The 15,021-nt window shown below is 37.7% G+C and overlaps 3 protein-coding genes across 3 annotated transcripts; 2 read left to right on the plus strand and 1 right to left on the minus strand.

Annotated features, from left to right (window-relative positions):
- The first annotated feature begins 332 nt into the window (after nt 1-332).
- Nucleotides 333-1,311, plus strand: LOC145899065 (large ribosomal subunit protein mL49-like). The gene is made up of 4 exons (XM_082987776.1): nt 333-501; nt 565-742; nt 834-955; nt 1,020-1,311. The coding sequence occupies exons 1-4, from the start codon at nt 406-408 to the stop codon at nt 1,164-1,166; spliced, it is 543 nt and encodes a 180-aa protein (XP_082843902.1). The 5' UTR covers nt 333-405; the 3' UTR covers nt 1,167-1,311.
- An 874-nt stretch (nt 1,312-2,185) lies between these two features.
- Nucleotides 2,186-3,165, plus strand: LOC145898253 (SRA stem-loop-interacting RNA-binding protein, mitochondrial-like). Its single transcript, XM_082986680.1, has 3 exons — nt 2,186-2,493; nt 2,622-2,726; nt 2,876-3,165. The coding sequence occupies exons 1-3, from the start codon at nt 2,239-2,241 to the stop codon at nt 2,957-2,959; spliced, it is 444 nt and encodes a 147-aa protein (XP_082842806.1). The 5' UTR covers nt 2,186-2,238; the 3' UTR covers nt 2,960-3,165.
- A 64-nt stretch (nt 3,166-3,229) lies between these two features.
- On the minus strand, nt 3,230-9,124 carry LOC145898251 (broad substrate specificity ATP-binding cassette transporter ABCG2-like). The gene is made up of 16 exons (XM_082986679.1): nt 8,988-9,124; nt 8,519-8,674; nt 8,384-8,443; nt 8,208-8,325; nt 7,889-8,044; nt 7,435-7,592; nt 6,872-7,023; nt 6,525-6,641; nt 6,100-6,245; nt 5,713-5,808; nt 5,310-5,461; nt 4,892-4,981; nt 4,540-4,664; nt 3,961-4,205; nt 3,664-3,785; nt 3,230-3,516 (listed from the first exon to the last, which is right to left on the minus strand). The coding sequence occupies exons 1-16, from the start codon at nt 9,065-9,067 to the stop codon at nt 3,369-3,371; spliced, it is 2,121 nt and encodes a 706-aa protein (XP_082842805.1). The 5' UTR covers nt 9,068-9,124; the 3' UTR covers nt 3,230-3,368.
- Between the last annotated feature and the right edge of the window lie 5,897 nt (nt 9,125-15,021).

Below are 15,021 nucleotides of genomic sequence, written 5' to 3' on the forward strand. Positions count from 1 at the left end.
AGACCAAATAAATACTAAATGCCAAAATATTTGTCAATACATGGCATAATAAAATATCCATGTGTAAAAACGTCAACAGAATTATCCTTTAAAGTGTGTTATTTGTGTTTATCCACCAGTTTAAACTTTTGCACTGATGGCCACGGATATGGTGTACTCTTTACCTTACCTTCTGTTAATAAAACAGATTTTCGATTGAAAGATTGCCATGATAAATGTTGCAAATTCGTTTTTATATTTATAACCTTATTTATCACGAAAACAACACTCTAAAAAAACGAAAACAACACTATAAAAAAAATAAATTAAAACCAACCGTGAACCTAGTCATGCGGAACACGGTGACAAAATTTGGAACTTGCTTTTTAATAATTCGAATCTTGATACTCCCGTTTCTGTCCCAAAATGTTTGCTTTGAAAGAATTTGGAAAGGTTGACGTAGTTTGCAAGTCCTGTCGGCGCATCTTAGACATGACAAAATCCAGACATCCAAATTGTGTTGTAAGTTGATTGTTATAGTTAAACATGTTGCAAAATGTAACACAATTGTATATTTTTTCACAGCGCTACACATCACAAGCACAAGTTCCTCATTCAGATGAGGAAAATAACAATGCGGTAGCATACACTGTTAGCAAGGAAGACTTTCATTGGGTAAAGCGCTTGTTTCCACCATCAAGGATACCAGATCCACCTAAACATACATCATACCCCACACCTTCTGGTTGGTCACCGCCTGCAGGTAGAAAATTTAGTTTGGTAGTTTATTACACTTGTATGAGAAAAAATAATTAGACTATTGCCATTTTATATTGTGAATGTCTTTTTTTTAGAAACCCCACCAAATGTACCGTATTTTGTGAGTCGCAATCATTACCATGTTCTACCGGTCAATGAGATGAAGATAAAAGTAGTTGTTTACACAAAAGTAAGCAATATTGAAGGCGACGTCTGGGTAAGCTTGTTTCTTTGCTCCATTTAATTTTATGATGTGTGTGTAATAAAGCAATTTTTGCCAGGCATTAAATGAAGACCTTGCAAATCATTTGAGGCCTCGTATCAAATATGACCTTGCAACAACAGTTAATGAAGTGGCACAAAAAATTTATATCAAAGGTTCTTTCCAAGAAGAAGTAGAAAAGTTTCTTCTTAAAAAAGGGTTTTGATGGTGCCAACCATCAAGGGTTTTGATGTGTTTTGTGATTAGATCTCCAACAGTTAAAATGTAAAATACATTGTTTCTTAACATGCCATTATTGGAAAGAAAATCTTCTTATTTTGTCCACAGTACACACGAAATAAATTGATAACAAAAAAGGGTGTGGAAGTTTAGTTTAAAACTGATTTTGAAATGAAGGAGAAACTTTGGCCCCTATGCCTTGTAGGGCTGTTACGTTACGGCTAAGGTAGCCAATAATCCAAGATCAGCTGCCTGGACAAAATCAGTAGCCTAAACACATGACTACCGTGGCGGGAAAGGTACATACTTTTATCCAAGAAGGGGTTAACATAAATTTAAATCATTTGCCTTGAACTATGTCCATGATAGGTAGCTTCGTTAAACGTTGGAGTATGTGGTCTATACCAACCTTGCACTGTTTCCACATAGGTAGTGCAGCGTTCTTGTAGTTCGGACGGTTACTATGAATGAAACTAAGTCCGCTGGGCGTGTTCTACAGCAACTAAATTTGAACTCCGTGAGCAGACATATCTTGTTTTTATAGAAAGACACGTTGCAATATCAGGTGGCAATAACTTTATATTGTTCAAGCGCGTTAGTGACTGAGCGAGTAACTTTTACCGCGTGCCAGTTGGTTAGTGTCAGAGACTAGTTGGGTGGCAAAGAGAATGTCCGAGTGAAGTGCGAACGGGTTACACGTATTGAACAACTTAAATGAAGAAAGAGGTGCGTTAATAAACGTTGAGAGTATATTGCCTATACCTTGTGCGATCTGTTCAATATTTACATAAAATAATCTAAATATGTCCAATTTCAGGCCCAATCAGAAAAAAGGGCCACATGCAATTTGTCAAATCTAAATTGTTTAAAAAAGGGCAAAGGGGCAATCTGGTTACTCGGGTAGAATGATGGTAAATTTAGGTTAGACCCCCTCTCTCTGCAATCACTTGCATTTGTGAGTTGTTTTTCGTTGGCTGTGAGTGGTTGGTGCTTGGACGTCTTTTGTCATGCTTTGTGGGAAAATACACTGACTTGGCAAAGGGAAAGGTTGTCATAAAATGGCGTTGCTACAAAAAGTCTTCAGTACGGTTCGACCAAGGTTACAAAGCTTTTCTGTAGTACCCGTATGCTACTATTATCAAAAACACATACAAATAAAACATAAAGAGCAAAGAGATGCTTTGGGAGCATTAAAAAGGAAAGCCAACCCAGAATCTTTAATTGTTTTTGAATTGCCATTTACGGCCGCAAGGGAAGACTTGGAAACATATTTTGGAAATTATGGAAATATCGAGTACATCAAATTTCCTTTTGTAAGTTACTGGTGTTTAGCACCTTGGTGTGTTGTGTAGTGTATGTAGACTATATATCAGTATATAATACCATCATGAAATGTAAACAAATTTGTCATTATTTCGCTTCAATAACAATGTGTTTTTAGGATCGTAATGGGTTACCCTGTAAGTGTGCGGAAATTAAATTTGAAGATACGGACTCTATATCTAAAGTGAAGTCCATCAACAATCATACTATTTGTGATCAAAAGGTACATTAATACCATGCAAAGTGATTAAAATAGACTCCATATCAACCATTAATAATTTGTATGTCATTAATGCATGCTGATTTTCGATCAAAAATTTTGGCCTGTGCCTTTCAAATATATGATGAATTAAAAGCATTCTTTGTTTTCAGGTATCCTATCATGTCCCTAAGTTCATGCTAAAAAGAGCGAATAAAGAAGAAAACAACGTAAATTTTACTGATGTGGCTTCCTAGTTGTCCCAGATTAAAAAAAAATCTAGAAAAAAATTAACCTTCAAATAGGTTTGCAGGCTTGGCAGCCCAGGCATTGCATGAAATATTACTGCGTAACCTTCAAATATGTATTTTGTCTGGAGATAGTTTTTGATATTGTTGAAACAATTCTTTTGATGTGACTGTTACTTGAAATTCATCGAGCATAGAAAATGTGGAAATGTAAAAAAGAGTTGTGAAACTGGTGTGCAAGTTTGAAATTTCTTTAGTAGTTTGTAACACCTAAGCCTGCGAAGTCAATGTTGTAGTTTATTGCAATTGTAACAGAGGATGTGAAAGTAAAAAGCACCATATACAAAATAGGAGAAATAAACGTGTGTAATTGAACAACACAAAATCGCAGCTTCCTCCAGAACATTCAAACACTCCTTCACTTGAACTTGTTCACGCGCCTTAACTGAACGTACGACAGAAAAAGAAAGCCCACAGCCATGCAACCGAGCGCCAATATATTCTGCCACATTCCCCACACGCCGTACGGTATCCCCTGTATGTCCATGTAAATCTCGCCTGTCGTGCTAAAAGTGAAAAATATATTTCAAATTGAAAATTGTTTTTATCACACACGGAAATAAACTACCGAATGATACACATATCAATATAAAAAAACAATGAAAATGGAAACTTTTGAATAGACTTTAGCTAAAGCACGTGTTGACGCTTACCAGTTTGGAATCGTTAAGTTATTCAAAGTGCTCCAGCAAGGATTTGGCGAATCAGGGTCAAATCCGGGATAGGATGAGTTGTCAATGAAAACCAATCCTGTCATTTCATTCACAGTAAGTGCCTATAAACAAACAGTAAATAGCTTTTTTCACTACGCAATAATTGAAACAACTACTAAGCTTAGCGTTATCAAATTTTCGCCACAATTAACTGCATAGACACACGAAAAACATCACAAAACGCTCAGAAATGTTGAGTGCCGATATGAACGAAAAAAATAATTTGTGCAATCTTACGTTGATGCCGTAGCGAAAGATGCTGATATACTTGATCCACTCAAGCCAGTTAAGAAGCGATCCAACATTAACCAGAAATCCGCCGAAGAGCATCATGAGAATGTAAGGCAACGAAACCACCACGTTCGCGATCGCGAATATCCGCACGGAGGCGCTAACGCAGAAGGCGAGCGAAGAAGCGCATACGGCTGTGAGGACGATTGTCAGCAGAAAGAAGAAATACTTTTCGACCGCCAGCTGGAAGCCTGTTTATGCCAGAAACAAACAAATATTAGGTGCAGTGACATTACATACCGTAAAATTTGTCGTGATTTGTAAATATTAAACCTTAGCTTGCTGCACTCGCCCATAAAGGACAGGAATTAACACGCAAGTTATCCTGGCGGGTTCGTTTTAACGTTAATTAAGTCCACCCATCACTACTAAATTTCTTTGGTTCAAGGCAATTTATTCTTTTGCCGAATATGTTTTCTGCATTGACCACATCATCTTATTATAACAACCATGCTTTAAAGGGGATAGTTTTTTAATACAAAATGACCAAACTAATTTAACTATTCCAAAAATCCACTCACTTACCGACCATGAAGTAAATAACGATGGTAAAGAAAATGTTCGGTATCAGACGATTGGGTATGAGATCGGCGAAGACTTGGGCGATAAAATAAACCGAAACCCGGTAATAACCACTCGCCGATTCGTGACTGTAAATAAGATACAAGACTGGGTGTTATTCTTTGGGTTGATTTACTATCTTAGTGACAATTAAAGGTACTGTGCATTTAATTAGCGTGAAACACAAGACCTGCCCTCAGGTGATAGTACTTGTATTCTATGTAGGCTTGTAAGGTGCAGTAAAATGAATTCTCTAACATTAACCAAGACTAACAAACAACATAATCTGACAAACTTCAACAGTTAAAAGACTTACATGAAGTGTGCGCGATTTTTGATAAATAAATCCAAGGCAGACAAGTTGGACATAACTTGGGTAGTAATAAGGAAAAAGAACACTCCGGATCTACAAAAAACACATAATATTTGTTAGTTGCAGGATCTAAGTCGAAGTACACTTCAAATCAAATAAAGCCATTTCTTTCTCTTTGATTGCTCCCCCGTCTCTGTGCAAGTTGCAAACACGGGGCTATTTTTTTGTTTTGCCGCCATCATAATTTATTTTTTTGACATTTTTTCAAAACTAACTTGAAATTAATAAACCTAAATCGTCGACCTTAGGTGCATTTCAACGTATCAAACAGTAAAACGTATTTTTGTTTACTTTTCCCACATGCTGTAACTCTCACATAGTCAGAAAACATAGGAAATTGTTGGTAGTTAACATTGTTTACCGATTTTGTAACCCTGTTTTAAATGATGTGTCGCTCTGGAAGTAGATGAGACCAATCAGCAAGGCGAAGATAAGCATGATAATGATCTGTACAAATGATGTCATCGGGTTTCTGATGATATTGAGAACCGTTCTTTTGACCACCGCATGCAGCTTTAACATAAACAACATCAATGAATGTAAAGGAATAAAATAGCACGGATATATACAACTACCAGAATACATTTTTGTTAATTTAGTGCACTGGACGTTTTAGAGAAAAGCGTCATTATAAAACATGTTTCTCGCTTGTAATGTTTGGATAACGCATCTAGCGGCAACCCTTTACGAGATATAAGTAAAGAGTGCTGCTAATTTGCAGTCGAAGACCAAATAGATATCTCCCACAAACATTGTTCTTGTACCTGATGAAAAAATCCTGTGCAGTATCGAGTGCCATAGGACTGATCCGAAACTACCGACGTCCTGTCCGCATCTTGTTCGTAAGGTCGTTGAAGAGACTGCCATTAAAAAACGCTGCGTCATTACCAAACCCCAAAGTACGTCAAGCTGAGTTTTACTGTGCGTAGTCATGCGCAAACGCGCCAAATGGGCAACGGAATCAGGTTTAACGGTGCTAAGCATCCAAGTGTTCCACGTTTTAACGTTAAAATACAATGTAATGATTAAATTGCACATTTTAACGTGTTAACATCAATTTGAAGTGTACTTAAATCGGGATATGCCCGTAACTCAATTTTCTATTTGACGTAAGTTCTGATCATGCGGTTATTGTAATTCTCAGCACCCACCATGAGCTTGGCGTTTTCCTCAGCGCCGAAGTTCGACTTCACGAAAGTTTCTGCCAGATGTTTGTCCTCGCTTTCTCCGCTCTGGTCCTGGTCCATTGCAATTTGGATTTCCTGATAATTTGCTCTTGTGCTCACCTCGCCGTCAGCTACAAAAATTCAAAACAAGAGTTTCTAAGATCAAAATTAACAGTAAAATAAAATTCACACTAAAATAAAGCAAGAAAAAACGGTTACAATCCAATACATGTTTCAGTGCTTAATAAAAGATTGTTAATTCCGCTGACCAATTTTTTGTTATATGACAAGGCACACCGTGTAAAGCAATGCCTCAGTGCTTTTAAAACCTTCTCACTGTAAAAAGAATTAAAATAAGAAAAAGGCTTACATCAATCAATGCACAGATTTTTGCTAAACAAATGACTTACTTCTTTCCGATTCTGACTCGCGGTTCATTCGTCCGATGAGCCGGGAAGTATTTACATCCCCACCAACAATATCCAGGAAAAAATCAGCGGGATTGTGATATTGGGGGCACGGGTAACCTGCACGCACATGTCATAGTGTCTACTAATCAACCACGTTTTAATTTGAACAAGTTGCCTATCTCTCAAGTTAATTAGTATTCACATTCAGGTGCATGTATAATGTTGCTTCCCATTATCAAACAACGAAAATAACTTCGGTTAAGTTCTGTAGATATATTTAACTTAACAAGTCCATTATGTTACGTAGAAATCGATTAAAATAAAGCTCAAAAGCGAATGACACGCACCTATATCGTTGAAATAGCCAACCGCCCGTTTAGCAGGTCCCCTGTACACCGTTTTTCCCTTGTTAAGGATAATCAGACGGTCAAAGAGTGAAAATATCGAGTACCGCGGCTGGTGGATGGACATGATGATGTTTCGACCACCGCTTGCCAACCTGTTCACATGAACGACAAAGCAGTGAGGTACAATCAAGGTTCGTAAACATTAAGGGAGGCGGTGATAGACGGCTTTCAAACGCGATCAACACCTGGACGATTTCGCGGTGCCGTTGCGGAATTTCAACCCAGCAGCAGGTTTTGTGTTGCACCAAAGCACAACGGCCCAGCACTCTCCCATGTGCCTGTAGCCGTGTCAGTTTTGGTTAAGTGAGTTTCAACTGTTCGAGATTTATTTTGTCTCATTGTCTTGTATTCATTGACTTCAGGCATATTTTTGTTCGAACTTTTGAATATGTAAACATAGAAATATTAACCAAACACCGCAGTACAAATATATACTTACAGTACTGGACATATGTCGTGACGTCATATTCGAACGACAGCATAAAAATAAACAAATTTATTACTTGTATAGAAGCAGAACGATGGAATTGGCTGTGTTGGCGTCGAGTCCAGTCGTGGGTTCGTCAAGAAAGAGCACAGGCGGGTCCAGAATCATCTCCATTCCGACGTTCACACGTTTTCTTTCACCCCCAGAAACGCCACGAATAAATTCGTTGCCAACCTGTCGATTTTCGTGTTTTTGGTGTAAGATACGATGAAACTTGGCGCATTTGAATTTATCTACTAAGATATTGTGTAAAAAGGATAGCACACTCCTGATCATATTACATGTGACATTGCAAAAAAGCAAGATTTTGGTGTCCAATTTTAAAGTAAACCGTTTGAAAGAAGCGACAGGAAGAAATTCTGAAGGATAAACAACATTTTTTACGGTTTACAGGGGCACGCATGACTGGGCTTGTTGGGCCGTAAAACAATAAACTTTGTGCATAGGTTCGCTGAGCAGGCAAAAAATACCAATGTATCGGCGCAGGCTTGCAAACCGAGTTGCTCAATGACGTCATTAACTTTTTTCTTTCGTTCAGCAGCGCTGTACTTTTCCGGTGGCAGCCTCAGGTTGGCCGAAAATGCCAGATTTTCCTTAACCGACAGCGTTCCCATGACTACGTCGTCCTATAGAAGTATTAAAATTAAACGCTTGGGCGGTAAAAGCAGTTACGTGAACAAATAATTGAAAAAATGTATATGACCTCTCGCGCTTTAACGGTTTAGTTAATATTTAGCAAGCTGTAACCCTTTGTGTCTGGACTGGTTTAATTACGATTGCGTCGTTTACCTGAACAACGTAGCCACTCATAAGACGAAAGTCCTGTGGAGCTTTTTCGCCGTTCAGCAAAACGTATCCACCCTTAAGCCCTTTGGGGTCCTTTCGTTTGGCCAACACGTCAAGTAGCCTAAAAACATACGTATGATTGGACATTTCGTTTTAGTTGCTCTGTCTGATGAACTTACGAAGTTTTGCCGCTACCAGTTGGCCCCATAATAGCGTTCAGTCCTGGTGGAAGCAGACCGCTGAAAACATGCACATATGAATAACTTGGCAAAACAACCAAATCCAATATCAGACACAGTTTGTATGACAATTACCTTACGCCGCACAGTATCTCCTTCATTGCAGTTTTGCCACATAATGGCACATCGTCCAGTTTTTGAAGCACTTCATATCTGATGTTGTGGTAGCTCAACGTGACGTCGTATTTGGTCGACTGAGAAGCCTTTCCATTCATGTTTGCATCCGAAACCCTAATTAAATGAACAGGCATTTTAACTTCGCAGTAATCTACAGCGCCTAGTTCGATTTTTTCGAATGCACATTTTAACTTTTTCCCTTTGGCTTAAACGTAACTTGATACGCGCACAATTACTGATTGTCTACATTCCATTGTCTCTATGCTTTTACACCGTTATTTTTTCCTACAGCTTGGAAATAAGCAAAGGTACCGAAAACCAACACGCGATCAAGTGTTTTAGAGTGACTGTACCTTGCCCTATAGTTACCGCATTGTTTGTACACTAACAGTGTTATGCAACCTGCTGAATAATGTTTACTTTATACCTTGATGAAAAGTTTGTTATTTTCCAACTGTTTGCTCCACCAGAGCGCTTAACCTTTTCCTCACTTGCAGTTAGCTCCATGTCGATGAACTACCTGCGTTAGAATGAGCAAATGTTGTTAGCTGGCTACAGTGTCGCCACGCTTCAGTGCTTCACGTTTACGGCTGTGACTAAACACTGCTCTTTCCTAAGGATAATCTTATCAGGTATTCCTCAACCTAAGACTGTCGTTGTTTCGTTTTCGATTCAGTGCTTCGCGTATTCCAATATTCCTTACTTTTTAATAAACTATTTCCGTACAGAAGTACGTAATATTTGTACAAAAGCATGTGATTAATATGATAACACACCACACTCTCAAATGCACGTAAAAAGTATGTTCAATGAACCAAAGTAGAACATTTTATGCCACGTTAAACTCCGCAATAAAAAAAATCGTGAAACAACTTGTTCTCGAATGCATCGTGTGGAGAATGCGTCCTGCCACGCAATTTGTCATGCTTGTCGGATTTGCGAATCGGTTCGGCACGAAGTCGATTTGCTGCTTTTTTTGATGTATTGGTGTTGATACCTCAATGATGTTTCTGTTTTGACCGCAGTGTTAGTTCTTATTATACCCTTTCATTCAAGTAGTGTAACACGGCCGTCATAATTATTTTAAATGATGGATTTATAAATTGTGATTATTGCTAAACTAAGGCAGATAGCGTGATGACTGGGCTACATTAACCTTTATCAGAGAGATAATTTTAACCATGCAAAATGAACAGAACCTTTACAAAATCAACGACGAGCGATGAGAACTCTGATGACAATGAACTTATCACCGAACCTATGCATCTTGAGTTTGAAAGTAATGGAAGGTAGGCTTCCAAAATCAATCATTATGTCAGTAAAATTAATGGGAAGTTATTCCTGTGCGTACACTCCATGGCGAATCTACTCATGATTCTGAGAATAAAGAGACTGCCCCATACTGTAGGAAATATTGACATGTTTTATTTAAAACGTTTCGGCAAGTGCTTGTGATGGCATTAGCACTTGCCGAAACGTTTAAAATAAATAAAATATGTCAATGTTTTAAACAGAATGGGCCAGTCTATTTATTCTCAGAACTATGACGAATTTTGAAATTTTTGATCAGTTCAACGGAGAATGATGATGATGGTGACGAAGAAAAACCTAAGAAAGACGCCAACAAAAAATTAAAAACGAATTCAAAAACCGGCCCAAAACGACCACCATTTTCGGACATGCTTATCAGCGCCATCTCGGGGATTAATGACAAAAAAGGCGCAAGCAACCAAGCGATCAAGACCTACATCATTGCGAACTACTTCGTTTCTGACGTTAGTTGCTAATTTATATTTTATAACTCTAATTTTATTTGTTATGTTTGGTAGTCGTTTACCAACGTTCATCACGAAAGTATTAGGAAATAAAAGCATTTTAGTTTTAACTATTTAAGTGTTCCGCTGTGTTAACGAAGTGTTTTATTGTGTTAATAGCGCTATATTTTGTAAACTGTAAATCAATTTAAAATTGTATTACAATTTTAAATTAACGTTCCCTTTCATTAGCGGCATATTGTCTTCAACGACTATTACTTGCGAATTTCGTGATTTTGTATTTGATGAGCAGGCTGTAATAAAACGAAATCTGAAGAGTACCTTGGAAAAATGCTTAGCTGATGGAATACTAATTCGTCCCAAACCGAAAAAAGGAGCAAAGGAAATGACTGGTTCGCTATGTCTACTTTGATCGTAATCGTAACGAATCTGATCAAATTTGTATCACACAATTAAATACGGATATTTCAATCAACAGGTTTGCTCGGACGATTCAAGGTAAACCCTCAGTGGCTAAAAGATAAGGAAAAGAAAAAGAAGGCCCTGGAAAAAAAGAAAGCCCAAAGTGCCAAACGGAAAACGACAGGGGCGAAGGCGAAGGCACCGAAAATAGACGGAAGCAATCTTACAAGCTTGAAAGATAAACCTTATTCAGTTCGGGTACGTATTTATAACAGTAACGACTAACCTGTGATATGGAGCTATACTGTTTGATTTGCAGTTGGCCCAAGACAAGGTCAAACAAGCAAGAAAATCTCTCGCGATGTCGCCGGCCGTGAGTAAACTCGCGAAAAAAAGACCAGTTGCAAGAAAAAAACGACCTGCTGACGAAAATTCATCAAACGTATGATTTTTATGGTTGAGATGTCTTGCTATCTAAAAATGTCGACACTGATTTGTATAATTTTAAAATTTTTGCGCGCGATGTTTTTGTGATAAAAAATGCTTATTGCTTCAGGCCACTGCAACCAAAAAGGCAAAGACAACCAAAGCAAAAGCAGGTAAAACGGTGACTCGAGTTGTAACCAAAAAAATATTTAAAACGCTTTCATAACAATCAGATTTATAAGTAGGCCTATTCCTTTATTGCCAAGTTGCCATAACCGAATGCACAACTGCTTTTGATGGACTTTTATTAATGCAACAGAAAAAACTTCACCTAAAGAAGCCGCAAAGAAAAAGAAACCCAAATCAAAAGAAAAAGATGATGATCCTACCAAGAAGAAAGCGGCGTCCAAAGCGACGAACAAAAAACCCGCATCCAAAAGCAAAGCGACAACTGCCAAAAAGGTGTCGTCAAAATCCAGCAAAGTCAAGGATTAACAGTGATTTTTTGCACGAATATATGAAGAAATAACTAATGCATGCTGATACGAAGGCTGTGAATGTATTGTTTTGGTGAACGGTTGTACGGGATTGTACGACATGGGCACTTAATCGTTTTAGGGATTTACCACTTGTCGCCACGCTTATGTCCATTGTGACCGCAACTGCAAATCGCCTTTAATGCCGTCATGGCAAGATCTGCACATATGTCCAATTTTCATTTAATCGTTTGCTCAGTTTCGTTGTTGCGTGACGGCTGGTGGATTGTGAATGTGTGGAACTCGTATTTGAACTGAATGATAAATATTTTATCTGACCTCTTCCTATAATAATTAAGCATTAGCAGAATGTTTTTCGCAAGTTACGACCAACAGTTTTGTAAATAGATCAAAAAAGTTCAGTTGCATTGAGAGATTTTCTATTCAGTGAAGGATATCCGGGAAGCTGAACTTGTGTCGTAGGTATTAGGCGGTTTCTGCTGAGTATTCGACTTCTGGAACGATTTCAATGCGTGGAATCCAAAAGCTTAACGTTGGTTATGTAGTGGTCGCTATGATCGACAGAAGATAAAAAATGTTTTCTTCTGTAAGAAAATCCTTGGTCTTTTTAGTATTGGTTTCATTTAAGGTACAAGGTAAGATATTGCATTCATATTTAAAACCGCTTTTTTACGGTTTAAGTGTAGTTTTTTCTGCAGTGCAGATTTTTCCAATAGCAACAGCAATGCTGGTATTGAAAGGGTGTGGGCAAATTGTTTAATATGCTCGTTGTTTGGATAATAGACACACAAACACATATTTATTATTACTTCACCAACCAATGCATTTGGTTTAGTAATAGTAAATACAAAACCTACTTAGCCTATATAAACGCGTTAGTATGGAAACCAATGCAGTTTGACTAATTAAAATATATACTGAAATTTTGAAGGTCCATATAAAATAGTATAATTAATGTAAACTATTTGTTTTGCAGACGTATCAGGCTTGAAAGTTTCTACAGCCCCGTCAGAAGAAACGTTGGAAGGTCAAAAAGCCGTACTTCGTTGCATTTATTCTGAAGAAAATTTATCCGACACTTTGTTTGTTATTCTCTGGCAGAAGTTGGATGCACAGACCGGAACGGCAACGACCGTTTTTAATTCGCAAGTAGGTTTTTCATGTATAACACACTTTTGTCTTTGTCAAAAGAAAAAATTGTAGCATATATTTTGAATATTGACCCAAACTCCTGTAACTTGTTTTTTTTTCTGTAAGTAATTGATACCACTGGAAAAGTTCAATGATCAATTTGTTTCAGAACCCGCATGACGAAAAACACTATAGTGGCCGCTTGAAGCAGGTGGGGGTCGCATCGCTTCAGTTGTCACCAGTTCACAAATCGGATTCGGGAAAGTACCGCTGTCAAGTCACTCCTTTGCCAAGTTTCGAACAAGGAGAAGCTGAAACCGAGCTAATTGTTACTTGTAAGTCAATTTACCGCACATTACAGTGCAATGAAATTACCCTACCACTATTAACATATTTCCAGTGGTGACAGTCAAAAATTTGGTGTTGCCAAAAGGGTATTTGCATGAGCCCCCTGTACGTGACCATTGCATATATCCCTTAAACCCTACACCGTCTTTATGTCGTGTTCATAGTTAAAAACGTCCCAAAAAAGCTTCAGTTTGACATAATTTACTTTTAAATTATCATAGCATTGTCTGTGAAATACAATTTCCCTCAAATTAAGAAACGAAAATAATTTGAGTTCCAAACTGACATTTTTTTGCTGTTACAAACAGATCCACCAGAATTTCCTCTTGCTTCAAATACTTCCCTTTATGTTAATACCTATGATGATCTTGAACTTTCGTGTAAAGCAACTGGCTTACCTGAACAAATTCACTACTATTGGTAAATCATCTCTGTTGTCATTTGCAACCAACAAAATCATCTTTTACTGTTTTGCAAAGGTATTTTCAAGCTCCTGTTTCAGATGACTCTTACGTGACAGAAAAATTTATAAATATTGATGACGACCCAAGGTTGTGGTATGTCAATGGAAAAAGTCTTCATATTTCAGGCATGTTCATTGAAATAACAGCAGTTTGTTTGTTATAAATTTAATGTTCTATTTGTTCTGGTAAGGCACTTGTTCTGTTAGGCCATTAAAACATTTACCATGCAAAATACATTGATAATCACATTGCTTATTTTATTTTTAGACTTTTCAAAATCTTTTGAAGGAACATTTCGCTGTGAGGCAACCAATAATGTTGGATCATCAAGCTTATATTTCAACTTATACCTAAAAAGTCAGTTTCTTTCAAAACTGTTTCAGCAATGTTTTAATTATCAATGTATGTTTCAAGGACCTGCCACCTTTGTAAAGTTTCCTAAGGAGCCTGTTGTAGTGATTGAAGGGGAAGATGCATTAGTTTCAGTAACAGCTGTGGCAGTGCCGAACAACATTACCTTTAAGTGGTTTTACATGGGACAAGAAATTGATTTATTTGGATGGTAAGGAGATTAATGATTTCCTTTTTAACCTTTTTAATGTGTTCTGTTTCATGGTACATAAAATGATATTTTCAATATACATCTTTTGTTTACAGGTCAAATGTTTTTGGATTTGAAAGTACGAAAGTGTATCCATTTTTGAGGTAGGAATGAGAATTTGTGCAATATTGTTCTATGAAAAAATTACCACTTGAAAACTTACTAGTAAACACATCATTGGAATATGTGTCCACTAAAATAGCACTGAATTTACTGTAAATTTATCATGTTGTAAGTATTTGTGTTTCATGAGCAATTTTACCTGTTCAGGATCACACAAGTATCTGATGAAGTGAGTCAACTCGAAATAAAAGATGTCACGCGCTCGGTGGCTGGAATTTTCACATCAACAATATTCAACAACGTGGGACAACCTGTTTCAATCAATATCACCCTGGATGTGCAATGTAAAGTCCCCAGTTATTGATCACTTTATTATCATTGTGTTGTGTTTATTGATTCCATGGCAACATTTGCATGCAACATTTTTTCATTACAAGGTAATCATGGCTGGTGTTATATTTAAAACCAGATCCACCGTCATTGACTCTCGTGCCTGCGCCTGCTTATACCGCTGTGGAGGGAAGTGCTTTGACGTTGCCTTGTGGAGGATTTGGCAACCCGGCCCCTCGCTTTCAATGGGAAACTTCCAGAGGGGCAAAAGTTTCATTCGAGCAAGAAGACCAGGAACAGTTTATGGTTCTACCTAATGGAAATCTCACTGTATTTCCGTTATTTCGCAACGATTCGGGAAGATTCTTGTGCACTGTGTCAAATGGAATAGGCGCAGTGCAGGAAGCGGCCACCGACGTTACCG

The sequence above is a fragment of the Ascidia mentula genome, chromosome 4 (assembly GCF_947561715.1).
Source record: "Ascidia mentula chromosome 4, kaAscMent1.1, whole genome shotgun sequence".
In the NCBI taxonomy this organism is placed as follows: Eukaryota; Metazoa; Chordata; class Ascidiacea; order Phlebobranchia; family Ascidiidae; genus Ascidia; species Ascidia mentula.

Coding starts and splice junctions, on each gene's coding strand:
- LOC145898253 (XM_082986680.1), top strand. CDS start 2,239: ATGGCGTTGCTACAAAAAGTCTTCAGTACGGTTCGACCAAGGTTACAA. Junction 2,494..2,621: donor AGTACATCAAATTTCCTTTT/GTAAGTTACTGG, acceptor ATGTGTTTTTAG/GATCGTAATGGGTTACCCTG. Junction 2,727..2,875: donor ATACTATTTGTGATCAAAAG/GTACATTAATAC, acceptor CTTTGTTTTCAG/GTATCCTATCATGTCCCTAA.
- LOC145899065 (XM_082987776.1), top strand. CDS start 406: ATGTTTGCTTTGAAAGAATTTGGAAAGGTTGACGTAGTTTGCAAGTCC. Junction 502..564: donor CCAGACATCCAAATTGTGTT/GTAAGTTGATTG, acceptor ATTTTTTCACAG/CGCTACACATCACAAGCACA. Junction 743..833: donor TGGTTGGTCACCGCCTGCAG/GTAGAAAATTTA, acceptor TCTTTTTTTTAG/AAACCCCACCAAATGTACCG.
- LOC145898251 (XM_082986679.1), bottom strand. CDS start 9,067: ATGGAGCTAACTGCAAGTGAGGAAAAGGTTAAGCGCTCTGGTGGAGCA. Junction 6,246..6,524: donor CGAGTCAGAATCGGAAAGAA/GTAAGTCATTTG, acceptor GAATTTTTGTAG/CTGACGGCGAGGTGAGCACA. Junction 3,786..3,960: donor TCTTTCGCTACGGCATCAAC/GTAAGATTGCAC, acceptor GTTTGTTTATAG/GCACTTACTGTGAATGAAAT.